At 45.2% G+C, this 15848-nt stretch overlaps 1 protein-coding gene across 1 annotated transcript in view; it reads left to right on the forward strand.

Annotated features, from left to right (window-relative positions):
* LOC132912901 (5'-3' exoribonuclease 2 homolog) overlaps window positions 1-15848 on the forward strand; it is a 28695-nt gene extending 12847 nt beyond the window's left edge. Inside the window, exons 16-17 of the mRNA XM_060970709.1 lie at window positions 14365-14576; window positions 14830-15848. Coding sequence (XP_060826692.1) covers window positions 14365-14576; window positions 14830-14907 — 290 coding nt within the window. The 3' untranslated portion in view covers window positions 14908-15848. The remainder of the gene's footprint in view (window positions 1-14364; window positions 14577-14829) is intronic.

Genomic DNA, 15848 nt, shown 5'->3' on the forward strand with positions numbered 1-15848 from the left:
GCGGCGTCGGTGAAATCCTCGGTTAGTATCCTCGAGAACGTAAAGAAAAGGTGAGTCGGTCCCGAGGGTGCGGTTTTCCACCTCATTTCCGCGCGAACGCGGCGAACAACGGATTCTAAATCCGGAGGAACAGAGAAACTACCCTTCTCTGTCTTTCCTATTGGATTTATTCTATTGTACCTTGCTGTAGACATCGGCGAAGATCATCCGTCGAATCGGATTTTAGCAGGCGCCTTGACCGGTTTTTTAGACATTGTGCGGTTTTCTAGAGGATTCCCCAACCTCTTTTTAAAGATCTTTAACGCGGTAATTCCTATTCGTTGTCATTGTCACCGAAGATTTCTTTTAATCTCGATGATCGCTCTTTTCCAAATTTCATCCTGTATGCAACCAACGTGTTATTCGAGTTCGTACGATATTAATCAATTTGTATATCGTGCAATTACCGGCGTTTCCTCGTTCGGTGAAAATTAATGTTATAAAGCGGGTGTTGCGATTTTCGTTACCAAATCGCTCAAAGACTTTCACTTGTATGCAAACCTTATAATATACAGGTGTAAACACGTCATCTCTGTAGAAATCAATAGATCATGGCCTAGTAGATCGTAGACGGTCGATAGATGGAAGGAAGAATAAGAATTGCAGGCGCTTTTGAAGTGGGTCCCTTTCCTCCTTTTCATTTCGGATCGGAAGTGTAAAAGGTTCTCCAGGCTTAAGTGGCCGGATCCATGACACGTTTTGATTCCTGCGGAACGTATCAGGTTTCGGAACGTACGGTGGCCGTGTTCTTCTCGGTTAGGGAACGATCTCGTTTCTGAACGTGTCGACTTGTTGACCCATCTACCAGCCACTCCCGAAGGATCCGATTTCACCGACGTTTCGAGGACTCGCGACCGTGCGGACCGTCCAGATCTGGCCGTGGAATCCTCTTCAACTGGCTCCTCTGGAATTTCCTCGGACCACCGCGTCGAATTTCGCGGTTCCGCCGAAAATTTGGATATTCTTCGCTGTTGTTTGCTCAATCGAACTACATTTCCTCGGTTCTCCGTGTTTGGACGATCTCGCGTCTCTGTCGATTAACCGTAAAACGACGATACAAAAATTCGATCATCGCGTTGCTAGAAACTTTGAGATCCAGTCTTGACGTCTCCATCGGAGAGAAGTCTATAAACAGAATGGAGGTTGTCGTTTCGAACGACACCTTCGCTAGAAAACCTGGCGTGTCCTCGCACGGCCACACTCTCCTCCACCTACTCCGGAGCTCTCGAAGGGCCCTTGATTTCGCAATCTGCACGAAAGTCTCGCGGCGCGCAACGCGGTTGCCGAGATCGGAGGCGACGGAGACAGGCGGATGGTTCGCGCGTTGCCTTACGATAGGGTACGAGGGATGGAAGAAGTAAACTCAGAGTACAGAGGAAGGGAAATAAAATAAAGAAATAAAAAAAGCGAAATAAAAAAAAAGGAAAGATCGAGATGGGAAGGAAACAGGGAGAAAAAAGAAAGGAGAGAAAGGGAAGGAAAGAAGGGGATGATATCCCTCTCGGTGTGTAGCATTTGAAGGAGACGACGCTTCTCTTTGCAAGAGTAGAGATCCTGATGGGTCTCGGGAGGGGCGTATTTACAAGGAGGAGAGAGAGGAGTACGGAAGGAAGACAGGCGGAGGAAAAGAGGAGAGATACGGGACGCAAAGGGGGCCACGAGGAAGAGGACGATGGGAGTGAAGCATCCTCGACAGTTCTAGGATACTCCTTGCCGGTATCCTGGGGTCCTCGCTGCACAAGGACCATCCTCTTCCTCTTCCTCTTCTTCGCGACGCACTGTTTTCCTCTCTTTTTTTCTACCAGTTTAGGTCTTCTTCCCTCTTCTTTTCGTTCCTTTCTTCCTCCCGTCCCTTTCCTAACTTCCTCTCGCGACGTTTCTGCGCTTGCGACGTTTATACCTCTTCCTCTTCCTCTCCCTGTTCGTCTTCTTTCTCGTCTCCTTAACTCCGTTACAAAGCCGAGTAGCCACCTTTTCAGCGCTCTTCTCGCTTTTCAGGATCCACCGCGTCTCTACCGCAACTCTTCAGCTCGCGACCTCCTGTGCACTCGTGTGCTTCCTCCCTCGCCACAGCTCTCTCTCTCTCTCTCTCTCTGTTCCTCCCTCTCTCTATTCTTCCTCTTTCTTTTCTGCTTGTCTCCTCGTTCTTCTGCAACCTCCTCGGTATACTCGCGCGTCGAGCAAGTGTGTAGGATTCGATATCACCTAATCACGATCCTCGAGCGGGAACAGACTCTTCTCTCGACGACTTTTCGACGGCACGAGGGGCGTGATTGTTTTTTCTTCTGCTGTCTCTGTTCACGAGCGTTACCTTAATGGTCTTCCGATACGTCTTGTAAAAGATTCGAGGACCTTTAAACGACTTGTGGTTAGATGCTTGGCGAACGGTATTTGAGTTCATGGGATTGAGTTTGATCTCGTGTCGCATGCAATCGAACTAAAGTTTCTGAATGTGAATCATTTTCTGGTCAATCCTCTAATTTCTTATCACGTAGCAATATCAACGAAGCATAATAGAAAATGTCCATTTTTATTTTGTTTCATGTTTCATTTATTCGCTACTAGCTACGAAGTTTTAATTCTTCGGTCGTACCGTATCTATTTTATTATTTTTAACGCGTCTCTGTATCAAAAATGAAACTTACGTTCTCCCCCGTATTCCAACGAAATAACGAAATCAACGAGGACCCGTCGCGAGGACGATCACAGAAATACTAATTCGAAACTACGAAATGGTTGAAAGATCGTTCAAAAATCGAGACAGCACTCGACTCGCCTCCTAATCGTCGAGTCGATGCTGTCTCTTATGATCGTAAATACGGTGGCTGCGGTTTCCGGAGGAAAAGGTAGCGTGGATGTAAACGCGGCCATAGAGGACGCGAGAGCGGCGGAGGTAATGCGCCAGCTGAGGCAAGGGTCCTTGCTTTGACTCCAAACTCACCAGTATAACTGAATGCCTCTCTATAGGCCGAGTACGTGCTTCTAAGTGCATCCTGATTTTTCGAAGCTCTTTGATTATGCCCTCCTTCTCTCTTTCTTTCCCTTCGGCTCTCCTGTTACCTTACCCCCTTGTATTCGCATTCTTCTTCCGTCTTTCCGGCTTTACCTCCGCTCGATCTGCAAACGGTGGACGTGGAAACAGCTATCGGTCTCTTTCGCTCTATAATCGCTACGTTTTTCGTTTTACTACTAACGTTTCTTAAGGAAGTTATATTTTCTTATTACCCAGGAAGTTTGACTCTACGATCTTTAATCGATATAAATTTTGTAATATGCAACCTTCATAGGATTCCTTTATCTATTCGTTTGTAGTCTCAAAATTATTTAATAAAAAAGAATACTTGTTCACGTTATCAAATCGGATCTCGCTATCGATTTCTTAAAGCCAAACTCCTTACGCCTTACACGGTGAAGCGAAGAAATCGATTTACGGATTGAAACGGGCTTTTGGACGGCTCGGGTAGCGGCTGGATCTCTTCACAGGTGCACAAGTAGCTGTGTTGATTTATTTGATAAATGAGTAGTGGATAGGGCTTTAAGCGGGCGAGAGAGAGGGAGAGCTCTCCAGCGGAGAGTCCTACAACGCCGAGCGCACTACTCTTTCGCTCCTCTGCTTTCGTTTCCTCTCTCCCTCTCTCTCCCTCTCTCTTTCTCTCTCGTCTTCTCGTTTTTTACCCCGACTCCCTCTTGCCTCCCTGAAATCAAACGTAGAACCAGTTGGACCGACATAGGTCCCGCGAGTGCGATTCAAACACTCTCACCGTGGCTCCTCTCTGCTACTTTCATCGTCAATGCGATTTTCACTGCTTGTTTCTCGCGGTACACCCTGTCTCTTCGAGCTATCCGGAAACAATACTCTCCCGGAGAATACGCTTGAAACGATACGAAACTGTTGCAATGTTACACCAAGCGTTTCACAAATATTTATAATAATTTTATCAAGAAGCATTGCGCGTAATTGACGATACCGATCCTTTCGAGAAGATATCAAAGAAGAAACGTTTCAGAAGGGGCAAGTTCCACGTGCACGCGAGACGCGACTTAATCCAAAACGGCTGAGCAAGCAGGCCGCGCGAGCATCGTCGGAGCCAGCTATGCAGAAATCCGCGTTTTTCTTCTCTTCTTCGTGGTCCGCCAATGTTCCGCCGATATACCGTCTCCTTCGTGGAGGACTAGAAAGCGAAAATATTGACTCTGTCAGCCGGTCGGTTCAACGTATAACGCGAAAGAGAAGCGGCCGCTGAAAGGCGGTACAAATTAGGGGCGGATATCGTATTGTTTTGGAACAATGTCAGAGGGATTAGCCAGTCCGTACACATCGAGCGTCCACGTGAAAACGCTCCGTTTCGTTCCCCCTGCAACATCGTTACAATTGTACCGACACGGCTATACCGATTTATCCAGGAGAAGCCGGGAAAATAACAAAGGATCCGTCTTTCCAGTTGGAACTTCTCGCAGACGTGGCACACGACGAGATCTGTTCTGCTCGTAATCGAGAAGGGACGACGATCAGCGATTCCGTCGTCGTTATCGGCGATGAATAATTAATGTCGTTAATGAATTAAAGATCACCGTGGGTTAAAGAAAGCCAGCGATTGACTGGTTGGTTCGTTAAATATTGGATGCATCTTGCAGCTTCGCCAACGTGTATTGATTTCGTCGCGTCTCCGACTAGGTATATAAATAATTTCTAATTTGCAGAACGAATACATTCCCTGAAATACGACATTGTTAACCTGAAAATTAATTTGAGAAGATTTTATAGTAATTTCCATCAAATTGATGACAATTGATAAGACTATATATATATATATATATATATATGAGTTATATATTATATATGATTACGTAGATTGATTGATATTTAATAGTACCTAATCGATAAATAAGTAAAATAGGAAGAAGAACGATTGGGTGAAATTTCTTTTTTCTTATCAGAGACACCGATGTGTTAAAGCGGGTGGCAAAGGCGTCAGATAAGGCACCATCGTTGATTGGATCACCGCGAGAAATCGATACCTCAGCCCCCTCTTCTCCGGTTCGGAGCTTCTCCTTCTTCGTTTCAACCTCTGTCTCCGTCGTTCCTCCGAGAGTACACGCTCTCACCCTCCTGCATCTTCTCTCTCTCTCTCTCTCTCTCTCTTTTCTGTGTTCCTCCTCGTGGCCGCCGCCGTGGCTGCCTCCAATTTCCCCGTGACGGGCTCCTGGAGGATTCTCGAGTGCCCTCTCATCGCCCTCTGGGCCATCCAACCGAGCTCTGTCCGGCAGTCTCCATGCCAACACCCGCTCGATAAATTTATTGGTCGCCTCTGACACGAGTGCTTCTGCATACTTCTTTCTCCTTCTCTCTGGTACTTCGTCTTATAACGTCATCTCTGTCACGCTCGGATACACCGTTCTTGCAAGTAGGGATATTTTCTTGGCCGATGCTCAGCCACGGGACCTCGCGAAATGTCACGCGACTCTTGCATTTCGGCTTACCCTATTAACGCTGAGCTCATCTCCTCGACTGTTAACAACCGCTTTAAGCTTTGTTTCTTTCCGACGAAAGAGGATTAGTTTTCGATTGCTGGCGTTTGATTATTATTTTTAGCTATCGGAAAAAATCTCTAGTTACGAGCAGTTATCGGCAATTTAGAAATATATACTTAAATGCCGTACGCATTCTATAGGAGTAGATACGTATTTTGAATCTCACGCTGCAGTAGTCATTTGTAAATTGATATGTCAGATTTCTCATTCGGATTAGATCTCATCGAGTAAGTTGAGCATAGCACGGACGATGGAATAGTTCCGAATTGATACCGTGCGGCTGAGAATCACGTGACCTCGAGCTCCAATATGTCTGAAATTACCGTAAACTTTAACGCCTGATCAAATTTACGATCAATTTTATTACCTGTTTCGTATGTTCTCCAACTTTCGACGGAATTTAGCGAAACATAGAAATTCAAACTTTTCGAAATATGTGGTCAAAGACGCAGCGATATAATCCACGGTACCAGGAAGCACGTACAAAACGTCCGTTAATCACGATCGAACGATGCAATCGTCGTCTAAGCCGGCGCGCAATTAAACGGCCGGCGAATTACGGTGGAGCCTGAATTGGTGGCTACTCCGCAGCTTGGTATTGGATCTCGCCTGTGGATGGGACTCGAATCAATCCGGTTCCCCCTTTGCGAAATTGTAAATAAATTAGGAGCTACGCGATCGCGAGAGTCAACACGTTACTCGCGCGCGACCGATCCCTACCTCATCTTTACCTCCCCCCTTGTTCGTACGTGTGCGCCCGCTGCGTGGCGCCACACACGCGTGCCTGTGTACCGCTGCTTGCCGCGGTGCGCATGCGCGAACCGAGCGAGCTCATTCACCGCGGTGGGCGTGCATCGCACGAAGCAGACAAAGATAGACAAGGTACGAGGGTTAGGTTTGCGGAGAGCTGGAAAGAGAAAGGGTCGAGGGTCGGGAGGAGCACATAGACGAGGGACCAACACACCGTCGTTGCGTTTATTAACGCACGTTGCACGGTGGGGTTTGCTGGCACAGCATCGGCTGTGCGGCAACCAGCCAGGCAGGGTCAAGTGTTTCTCTCCGTCCTTCTTCGATCTTCGCCCTTTTCCGTTTCCCTCCCCCTCAGCCTCCCCGCCGACCGCTCTGTCCCACCTTCCCGCGCGTACCTTCCCCTACCCACGACTCTGTACCCCCACCGTTTCCCCGCAACCCCCTACGGGTTCTACGGTCGCCTCGACCGAAGCTGAAATATCCGGAGAACGAAACGCGGTTGCTCGCAGGTCCAACTTTTCTCCTTATGCGCGTTACGTTTCCGTCTTCCATCTCTTTTTCTTCGTGGTTGACGATTATTAATTCGCGATAGATACATAATCAATCACGACGGAACTTTGAAATTTCGAAAAGGCACGATATAAAGGTATTACGAGAATTGCAAAATATTCGGAATCCCATATTCCTAAAAATGTTTGCGATAATCGGCGTGGGCTTGTAAATATTCGATGCGCGTTCGAACGATAATTAGAAACCCGCGGTACGTCGAAAATCTCGTTGGGAATTTTAGTAATAATTACGAGGCGACGATCACGGGATAAATCGGCCGAAATCTCAACGTGGATTTCGATAACAATCGACGGGCCATGAATGCATTGGCAAACGTCCAACGATGCGACGCGGATTCCGATAATCATCGATGGACGTGCAATAAAACGTTCCAAATCGCGATGCAGATTTCGTCAATGCGAATTTCGATAAACGTAAAATCCTACGACTATTTCGTAAAATATCAAAAATTCCGACAATTAACGAGTATTGTACAATACAGAAAATGGCTATCAATAAACGAATCGAGTCCTTCGGAAGTTACGCCGATCTACTCCACAAATTCGAAAGTTACAAGAAGCGATGAAAAATAATGTTACAAACATTATTTTTTTTTTATTAATTTATCTCGAAACTTACTAATTTCGATAATAACGAAAAAAGTAAAGTTGATCGGTTGTTCGGCTTCCAAAAGGTTTAACAATTCTGGATAGAATAATTCTGAAATTATCTTGTAATATATTGAGAGATTCCCTAATGGCTATAAAAGGATGTACGATACGATAACTTTGATACACAAATTAACCCTAAAAAGAGCTATACGTCGATGGGTGAACCAGCAACGACGGTAGCTGGTTTGCCTAGGGAAAGAGAGAGGAGAAGGTTGTACATATTTTGCTCTCGTGCGAATCACCGCGGTCGACGGAAACAGGGAAACGGAGTTGAACCACGAAGAGAGGAAGAAAGTAAAAGTCGTCCGCAGAAGGGGGAAGGGGTAAACGTGTCTCCTTTCTCGTTTCGTTTCGTTTCGTTTCGCCGAGGCAGGCAGGCAGGCAGGCTCGTCGAGGCGCTAGAAGGGCCGGCGTTCGAGGGCCTCCATTACCGACGACTAAAAAAGAGGAACAGGAAAACGCTAAGAGAAAAGGAGGAAGAGGGTAGAAGGCCAGGGGGCGTGGGGTAGGGGAAATCTTGAGTTGCACCCGGCTCGTTTCTTCTTTTCCACGGCTCTGGCAAAGGCGAGAATGAATGCGTGCAAACGGCAAAGGGCGGAAGAAGAAAGGGAAGAACCATGACGAAAGAACGGAAAAGAGGAAGAAGAAGGACGGAGAAGAAGAAGAGGAAGAAGAAGAAGAAGAAGGAGGAGGAGGAGGGGGGTGGAGGGGAAAAAGTTGAAATCGCCAGCACGCGAGAGAGGTACCGGCGAGAAAAGAGGAAGCTGAAGGAGGCAACGGAGAGGACCATATACAGAAAAAGAGAAGAAGGAAGAAAGCGGTCGGAGGAATTACCGGTTCGTTGGCTAACTGGCTTCATAGAAGAAAAACCTCTTTATATCTCGCGCGCACGCACGTAAGCTGGTAGCGTGGCTGAAAAACGCGCCTTTAAGCCTCGAGTTTCATCGAATACACCCCGTGTACGAGTGGTACGCGGAACAAAGCCACCGGAAATCGCCCGAGTGGTACTCTGGCCTGCCTGGCGCCATCTTGTACACGGCTACCAGCCACGATGGGGAACGCACGCTCTTTACTCCCTCATTGTTCTTGTCGTCAGGTAGTTGCGCCACATTCGGATGGAACGTCTCCCACCTTCCTTCTTCTCTTTCCCTCTGTTTTTTACTTTGTCGTATCCTTCTCTCTCGCGAGAGATGTCTTGAGACGAGCAACGGAGGAGCGCCGAAATTGTGACCACTTTGATGTCGAGACTCTGTTGTTCGGAGGCCGGAGATCACGTTACGCGGAGACGCGAGTTCTTGGTGCTCGTTAGAGATTCTGATGGAGCTGATTGTTGGATACGTTGTTAATTAGAGGAGGTATAACTTGCTATTATCCCTGTTAAATTTCGCTCGCCGTAGACCGAGCCGTCGATCTCTCGACGTTGCACTCGAGCCTTCAATTCGAAATAAGATTCTTGCACTTTACCATTTCGTACTTGATTTAGTACTGTTAATACAAGGTACTTTAGCTTTCGCTTACTATTCGGTAACTTTCTTCCATACCAAATTCTATGTATGCCTTCGAGATCTATCCCGATTCGAAAGTTGCCAGTACGCCAACCTTGACCGTCCCGTTTTCCCTTTTTCTTTTTAAATATCGAAATCGCTATCCGTTCTTCTTACGCAAACATTATTCCTCTCAAGCAGTTGGGTTAGGTGGGTGTAGGTAAACATTGTATAGCACGTGTAAGTAGAAGGTAAGCTAAAGCTAAATAAGCGTCTTCTGCTTCCTCTTCGTCTGTCTTCTCGCTCTTTCTCTATCTTTTTTTCTTTCTCTTCTTCTTTCTCTCTTTTTTTTCTTTTTTTTTTTTTTTTTTTTTTTTTTTCGTGCTCCGATACACGCCAGCAGGAGCGTGTACGAAGTGTCTCTTACCAGCACTGGTGCCTTTTCATTCGAGTTAGTCGGTTGGTCTCGCCTCTAGAGGAAAGCGGAGGCTAAAGGGTTTCGATTTCCGTGCCGCGGCCGCACAAGTCTTTTTCACTTTCATCCGCGGCAGAGAAAATTTATACGCGCCTCGAATTCACCGGCACGCCTTTAATTTCTAATTCTTCGAACGGAAACGCCGGGTAACCGGTCGCCTCTGATTCGTCGCCTGCGAAAATCATCTCTCGCGGTTTACACGCCGCGTCACCTGCAATCAAGATTCCGTCAATATCTTTCACGGTGCGGAAAATCGCGATATTCGAACTATATACGCCCTATCGAACTTGTCGAATACAGCGACAGAGCGGAATACGAAATTTCGCCAAACAATTATCCACCATTTTCGTTACTAGTTGGGTCAGAGTTTCAGAATTTTACTTTGAATCTTGTCATTGCACGGGAGATCAAACATTCAAGGCTCTGTTCCGGATCTCTTTGTTGTAAAGAAGATTATAGCTCAGAGTGCTAGAGCGTAAAATTGTAGCCAACGGACTTTCGGTCGAAAGTTCTATTTGCGTTTCTATCGGAGCTGTGAACGATAGATTCGGTTTTAGCGGAAAACTTTGGCAAAATCTTCGACGCTGTCGATACGACGAACGAAAAACGACAACGAGAAGGGAAATTATGGGGCTAGATAGTTGAGGGGGGCTTCGGGGAACGACGGGGTCGGTCGGGAAAGTGTAATTTCAGTTTGAAACAGGAACGGGAGAGGCCGACCCACATCGAGGCTTCGAGTGTTTGTATTGCTGACGCGGCGATCCAATCCAATCCAATACCCATGGCGGATAGGCAACACACAGTGCATATACTATCTACGTATGAACGTATCTCCCTCTCTTTCTCTCCCTTCTTCCTCTTCCCCCTCGCCCTGTCGCTTTCCCGTCTGCTTTCCAATACAATTTCGCGGGGTTCGCGTCGAGCAGGCGGAGCTTTCATTTTGTAATTAATTGTCCGCCATTTTAACATCGGAAAATCATTTTTTCCCTCGGCGACCGCGACTTCCCAATTAAATCACCAGCCATACACGGATTCTCCTGTTGTTTCTGGCACGAAGAACGGTGTCGGCGATGAAACATCGTAGAGATTCGAATGATATTGTATGGGGATTTCGATAGTTGCCTACCATCTTGTATATTTTGAACGCTTTACCCGAAACATGATAATATTCGAGGTATCATGGAGAAAGTTAGGTATCGCCAAAGTTAGGTCGTACGAATCAGAGGTTTCGTCTCATAAATGTAGGGGTGATCCAGTTACTTGGACATCTATCGAAAACTGGAATTTCAGCATCGTTATATTTATGCGATTCGAAGAAAGAATCTTGGCGTATCAATCGAAGAAGCAAACGCGGCTCCTATGGAAACAGAGAAATTAATACCCGTGGCGAAATTCAGCATAGAGCCGTCTAATTAAATACCTGAGCGTGGCAACGATCGCGACCCTCGGGATAGGGTTGAAGCGGTTAGCCGGGGCTGCATGCGTGCTAGTCGGCTGCTATTATCATAAACGCAACAATAACGAGGGATGATCCGACGTGTAAACTGTTAAACCCTCCTCCCCCTTGGCTCTTTTTTCGGCGAGGGTGAGGATTACCGTGGGGGCCCATCGAACCACGTTCCCGGGGCTGGAATCCACAGGGGATGTTATTGTTGCCGCAGAGAGCGAGAGAAAGCGGTCGTCGAGCTGCTGGAAATAGACACAGTGTAGGGACTCTGTAACTGTTGGGCTAGAAATCTACGGGACCATCCCGTTCAACCCTCGATAATATTGACGGTATTTGCCGCCTCCTATTACGAGCTCGATTGAACCGAACTATACGATTATCATGCGTCACTGATAGTCTCTCCAGACTGGATCAGGTCCTGAGACTATGGAGAGAAGGGGGATCTTTGTTGCAGGGTTTGAGCATTTCGATGATAATTTCTTAAAACGACGAGAGGTTGGCGAATCTTTGACGTAGAGTGTTCCTTTACGGATCTGCAAATACGTATCTAACGGTGTAAAAACGAATTATGGCTACTACTCACAGGAAAAGTCACTCGAGCGATCGTCTAGCGGACGGAGCTGCAAGGCTAATTTACTCTGTAACATATTATAATAGAATTAACATATATTTATTTATTTATCGTACAGGAAAGTATTCCGACTAGAATACAAACTGAAAGCATATAATGAATAATTCTGCAGTTTGGAGAAGTAGATAGAAAAAAGAAAAAAATAGACAAACAGTGGACACGTTCAAATCATTATTGAAAAAATTCGCACCTTCGCGTATCCGGTTAATAGGGTTACAGATAAACAAGTTGAAACGTATCTCTGTACCAGAAAATGGTTACGAGGGTCTTAATGAACTTCGGACAACAACAAAGCCTATTCGTGATAAGGTAATAGTTATAATCGGCGATTGCCATCTTCCATCCTGCACGCAGCAAACTTCAGGAAGCACGATGTTGAACATTGTATTCTAAGCAAGGTCCGACCAATACGCGATACAGCAGCCTAAAGGTGTCAGAGTGTGTAAATTTCGCTGTGCATCGTCTAAGAAAACCGTGGCCTTTATACCCTCCTAACAGACTCCCTGAATGCGAGAGACCAAGTAAACGAGGAGCGTGATAAGGTCGTCCAAATCACATATCCGACCGAGAACAGATTCCGCGAAGATCTCAGCGGTACGCCGTTGACCACGCAATGTTGACCAATGCACGAAATTACCAAATTCATACTGCGTTAAGAAAGTTTTCCATGCATCGAGGAAAGAACAATCGAAGATTAACCATATCACGCGAGAGAGCATAAAGCTGCAACATTTGAACAAAATCGAGGCGATACCGCCAGCACCTTCCGATATTTTAGGATTACAAACGGTAAAAGTATCCTCAATACCGATACCAAAGTTGGATAGGTGTATGCAACGATTAAAGGAAAAGTGTGAACAGACTACAAGCGGAGACCAGTGCGAAATATGACGCAGAAAGATGGACAATTTATTGGATATCACTGACTCTAACGATAGAATCATTATCCGGAAACATATCGCTAAGGATTCCAAGAGATTGTCGTTAATTATTGACAAAGCTCCGGTAATGATAGCTCTAGTAATAATCTTCGACGCGAAGTATACGGAACAAGCAAGATAATCTTTATACCGATTTGTACGTTTACGAATACGGTGAACTTTCCTCCTTCCGATGAATGACTTTAACAAGATCAGACGAAAACCATCTAGGGAATTATTCATTTTATGTACTCTTTTTACGAATATATATAACACAATATAAGCGGCTACGTATATAAGAAAGCAACCGCGTCATTAGGGTCAAGATTCGATAGTGCGTCGTCCGAAACAATAGAGTTGAAATAATCGCCAAAGTAATAATTCCCACGTAGTCATCGCGTCTGAACTATATTTGTGTCATTCGTTATTTATTAATGGATGAGACGATACGTTCAAACGGAAATCGAGGATTATACATTATGCGATACAGAAATTTTAAGTTTTATCTAAAGATCGATACGCTAAATAACAAGTTGCACGAGAGTCTTACGGAAGGTAGCGCTTTCCAGTTGAACGGTTTAATCATGGACAGTTGCGAGAAACAGTCTTTAACCAGAATAAGTGGATCGATGGTCCCTTGGTTAAATACATTCATAGCAGACAACGAGTGACGCTCGCACGTGGAATATATGAATACGAAATCCTCCAACTTCATTACCGGAACGTTACGTGAGTCTGCCAAGTCGCGGAACGCTCCAACGATACTTGCACGATGCGACCCATCGACCATGGGGTACACAGTCAACCACGTTTCATCGACGGCTGCACAGCTCCTCCGCGGGTAGCTTATAATCAATTCAATTAAAATTGATTTCCACTCATCACGATACATCAAACAAAACGGGCCGTTGGTCCCCCCTCCTCCTCTCTCTCTCTCTCTCGCTTCTTTTTTCAATGCTCTCGCGGCACCGCTCTTATTTCGTACTCCCCCTTGACTACCGTAAAAAGCATGATATCGCGATTCGAAACCGAGTTATAAATATTCAACGGGAGTCAAAGATGGGGCCGGGCGAGTAGTTAGAAAAGAGGGGGCGGGGGGTCGCTCGTAACCGTTTTGTTCTTTTGTCAGCGTCGTCATTATATCGTGTACCTTCAATTTTTTCTGTCTCTCCGTGGCAGTCGTGTTTACGCGGGCGTGCAACAGCGCGAGGATTCGACGGCTTCCTGCCGTGAACAGGCGGTTGAAACGACACGATTCGCGTATAACCGAGGCTTGTCCTTCCTTCTCTTTTTCTTTACTCGCTCTGGTACTCGTTCACTCTGGTATACGATGTAGCGTGCGTGCCTGATTTTCCTGTACGCTGATGCACTCGCCAGGGCGAGGCACGCGCCTACACCGAGCGCATTGCCCTTTCGAAAATCCGTTATTAGCATCGAGCCTCCATTATGACGTTTCGCGATGCTGACGAATACTTAGCCCTCGCCGTTCTGTTCTTGCCTTCCGCGTTAGCCGTGGCTATGCACGCGCGTTTACATATTATTCGAGGGAACACGGGACACGCGCCGCCACGCTCCGGACCCTTTCACCTACGCGAATATCGTGCCTCTGTCAGGAGCCTACGTTTCCTCTTTTGTTCTCCGTGTCGATGATAGACGAAGATGCTCGATATGGGTTTATTTGTATGGTTACGCTTTCCTGTTGACGCACAGGTTCATTGACTGCAGCGATCAGGAGTTTTCAAGTCGTTCGATGTCCATTTTGTAGAAATTCTGTACGTTTTGACCTGCAACGAGCAGTGTCTGGCTTTTGATTCATCGTCTATTATATTCTAAAACTAACTACTTGTTATTTGATTCACTGTTCAGGTTACCGAAGTACGAACTATCAAGGAAGATACGAGAGCGCAGGTTCCAGTCAGTTTGGAATGACGCCTGGTCCATGGGCGAGGGGTTACGGCATGCCCCATAATTATCAGCAGTATTCGGAGTACCAGCAAAGAAATAATTACAGCGCCCAACAGTACGGACGAAACAATTACCACAATCCGCAGTACAACAGTTATGGGTCGCATCAACGGGTAAGATTTTAATATTTCTATTTTAATGGTTATCCCTGAAAATGACGGAGCGATTGATCAGCGAATCTAGAAACATTTCGTTGTTCGAAAATGGATCTTTCTTGATAATATTCGAATTGAACGAATTTCGTTTCAATTAAAATGTTTATAAGAAACCAAGTAGCAGAGATCGAAGAATACGCCCATCGAGATTTAACAAAACGATGCAAAGGTATGATCAACGACTAATCACGTTTTTTTTATGATGTTCCAGAATTATTCTTCCAACTACCAAGGGAATAGCGGAGGAAGTGGAGCAAACAGGGGAGGAGGGTGGGGACGATCGATGTAGACTTTTACTTTGTTCACATACGATCGATTAACGTCATCACAGATCTGTAATTTAGCTTTATAAGAAATTCACGTTTCGTTGTAATCATTTAGAATCGTGGAAATATGCTTAAGCCCAGAAATTTGTTTCATCGCGGTGCTCCTTCTTCGCTAGATATCCATAAATTTAGGTATAAATGACGATACAATGAATATGTAATACGTTGATTTCATTCCAGAATTGTTTTTCTGTGAAAAAATTCGCAGAGGTGACGATCAACGCAAGGTTATTATCACCTACATAGCATTTATACATTTGATATAATTTCTTTTTAATGGCAAGATATATAGTAAACGCATAATATAATCTGTGATGACGATTATTATTTACGTCTTAGAGACGTAAAAACGTATCGAGCGTAATTTCGTGTGAACTTCGGTATAAAAACACAAAGAAAAAAAAAAAAGATACGTATAATATTAAATAATCGCTAAAGATTGCGCTTCGACTGCGTAACTTTTAGTAGAAGGAGCAATCTGTAAGCGAGCACAATTTGTTAACTGAAATTTCATTGTACAATCAAAACTCAAGTAATCGTATTGTGTCGAAACACGGCACGTGTAATTGTCGATAATCAGCGCGATTTAGTTTTTGTTACGAAAAAGTTTATCGAGATACATCAGTGAATGAATTATAAATCTAATAAGGATTTTAACGTAAATTTCGATAGAGGTTGTTTATCATTGTCGGTACAAGAGCCGAATAAAATATTTTTTGAATCATAGCAGTATGTATGTAATCATTGATTGTAATACAAAATATTTGCTGAAACAGCACTGTTCGTTCATTTTCTTTAGATCTCGTCCTAACCAAAATACCGAGACTATTTTGACAAACGAAGAGACGATAATATCGAAGAAATTGAAAAATATTTTTACACGCGATAGTATTGCGACGAATAA

Source organism: Bombus pascuorum, chromosome 12 (genome assembly GCF_905332965.1).
Source record: "Bombus pascuorum chromosome 12, iyBomPasc1.1, whole genome shotgun sequence".
Classification (NCBI taxonomy): Eukaryota; Metazoa; Arthropoda; class Insecta; order Hymenoptera; family Apidae; genus Bombus; species Bombus pascuorum.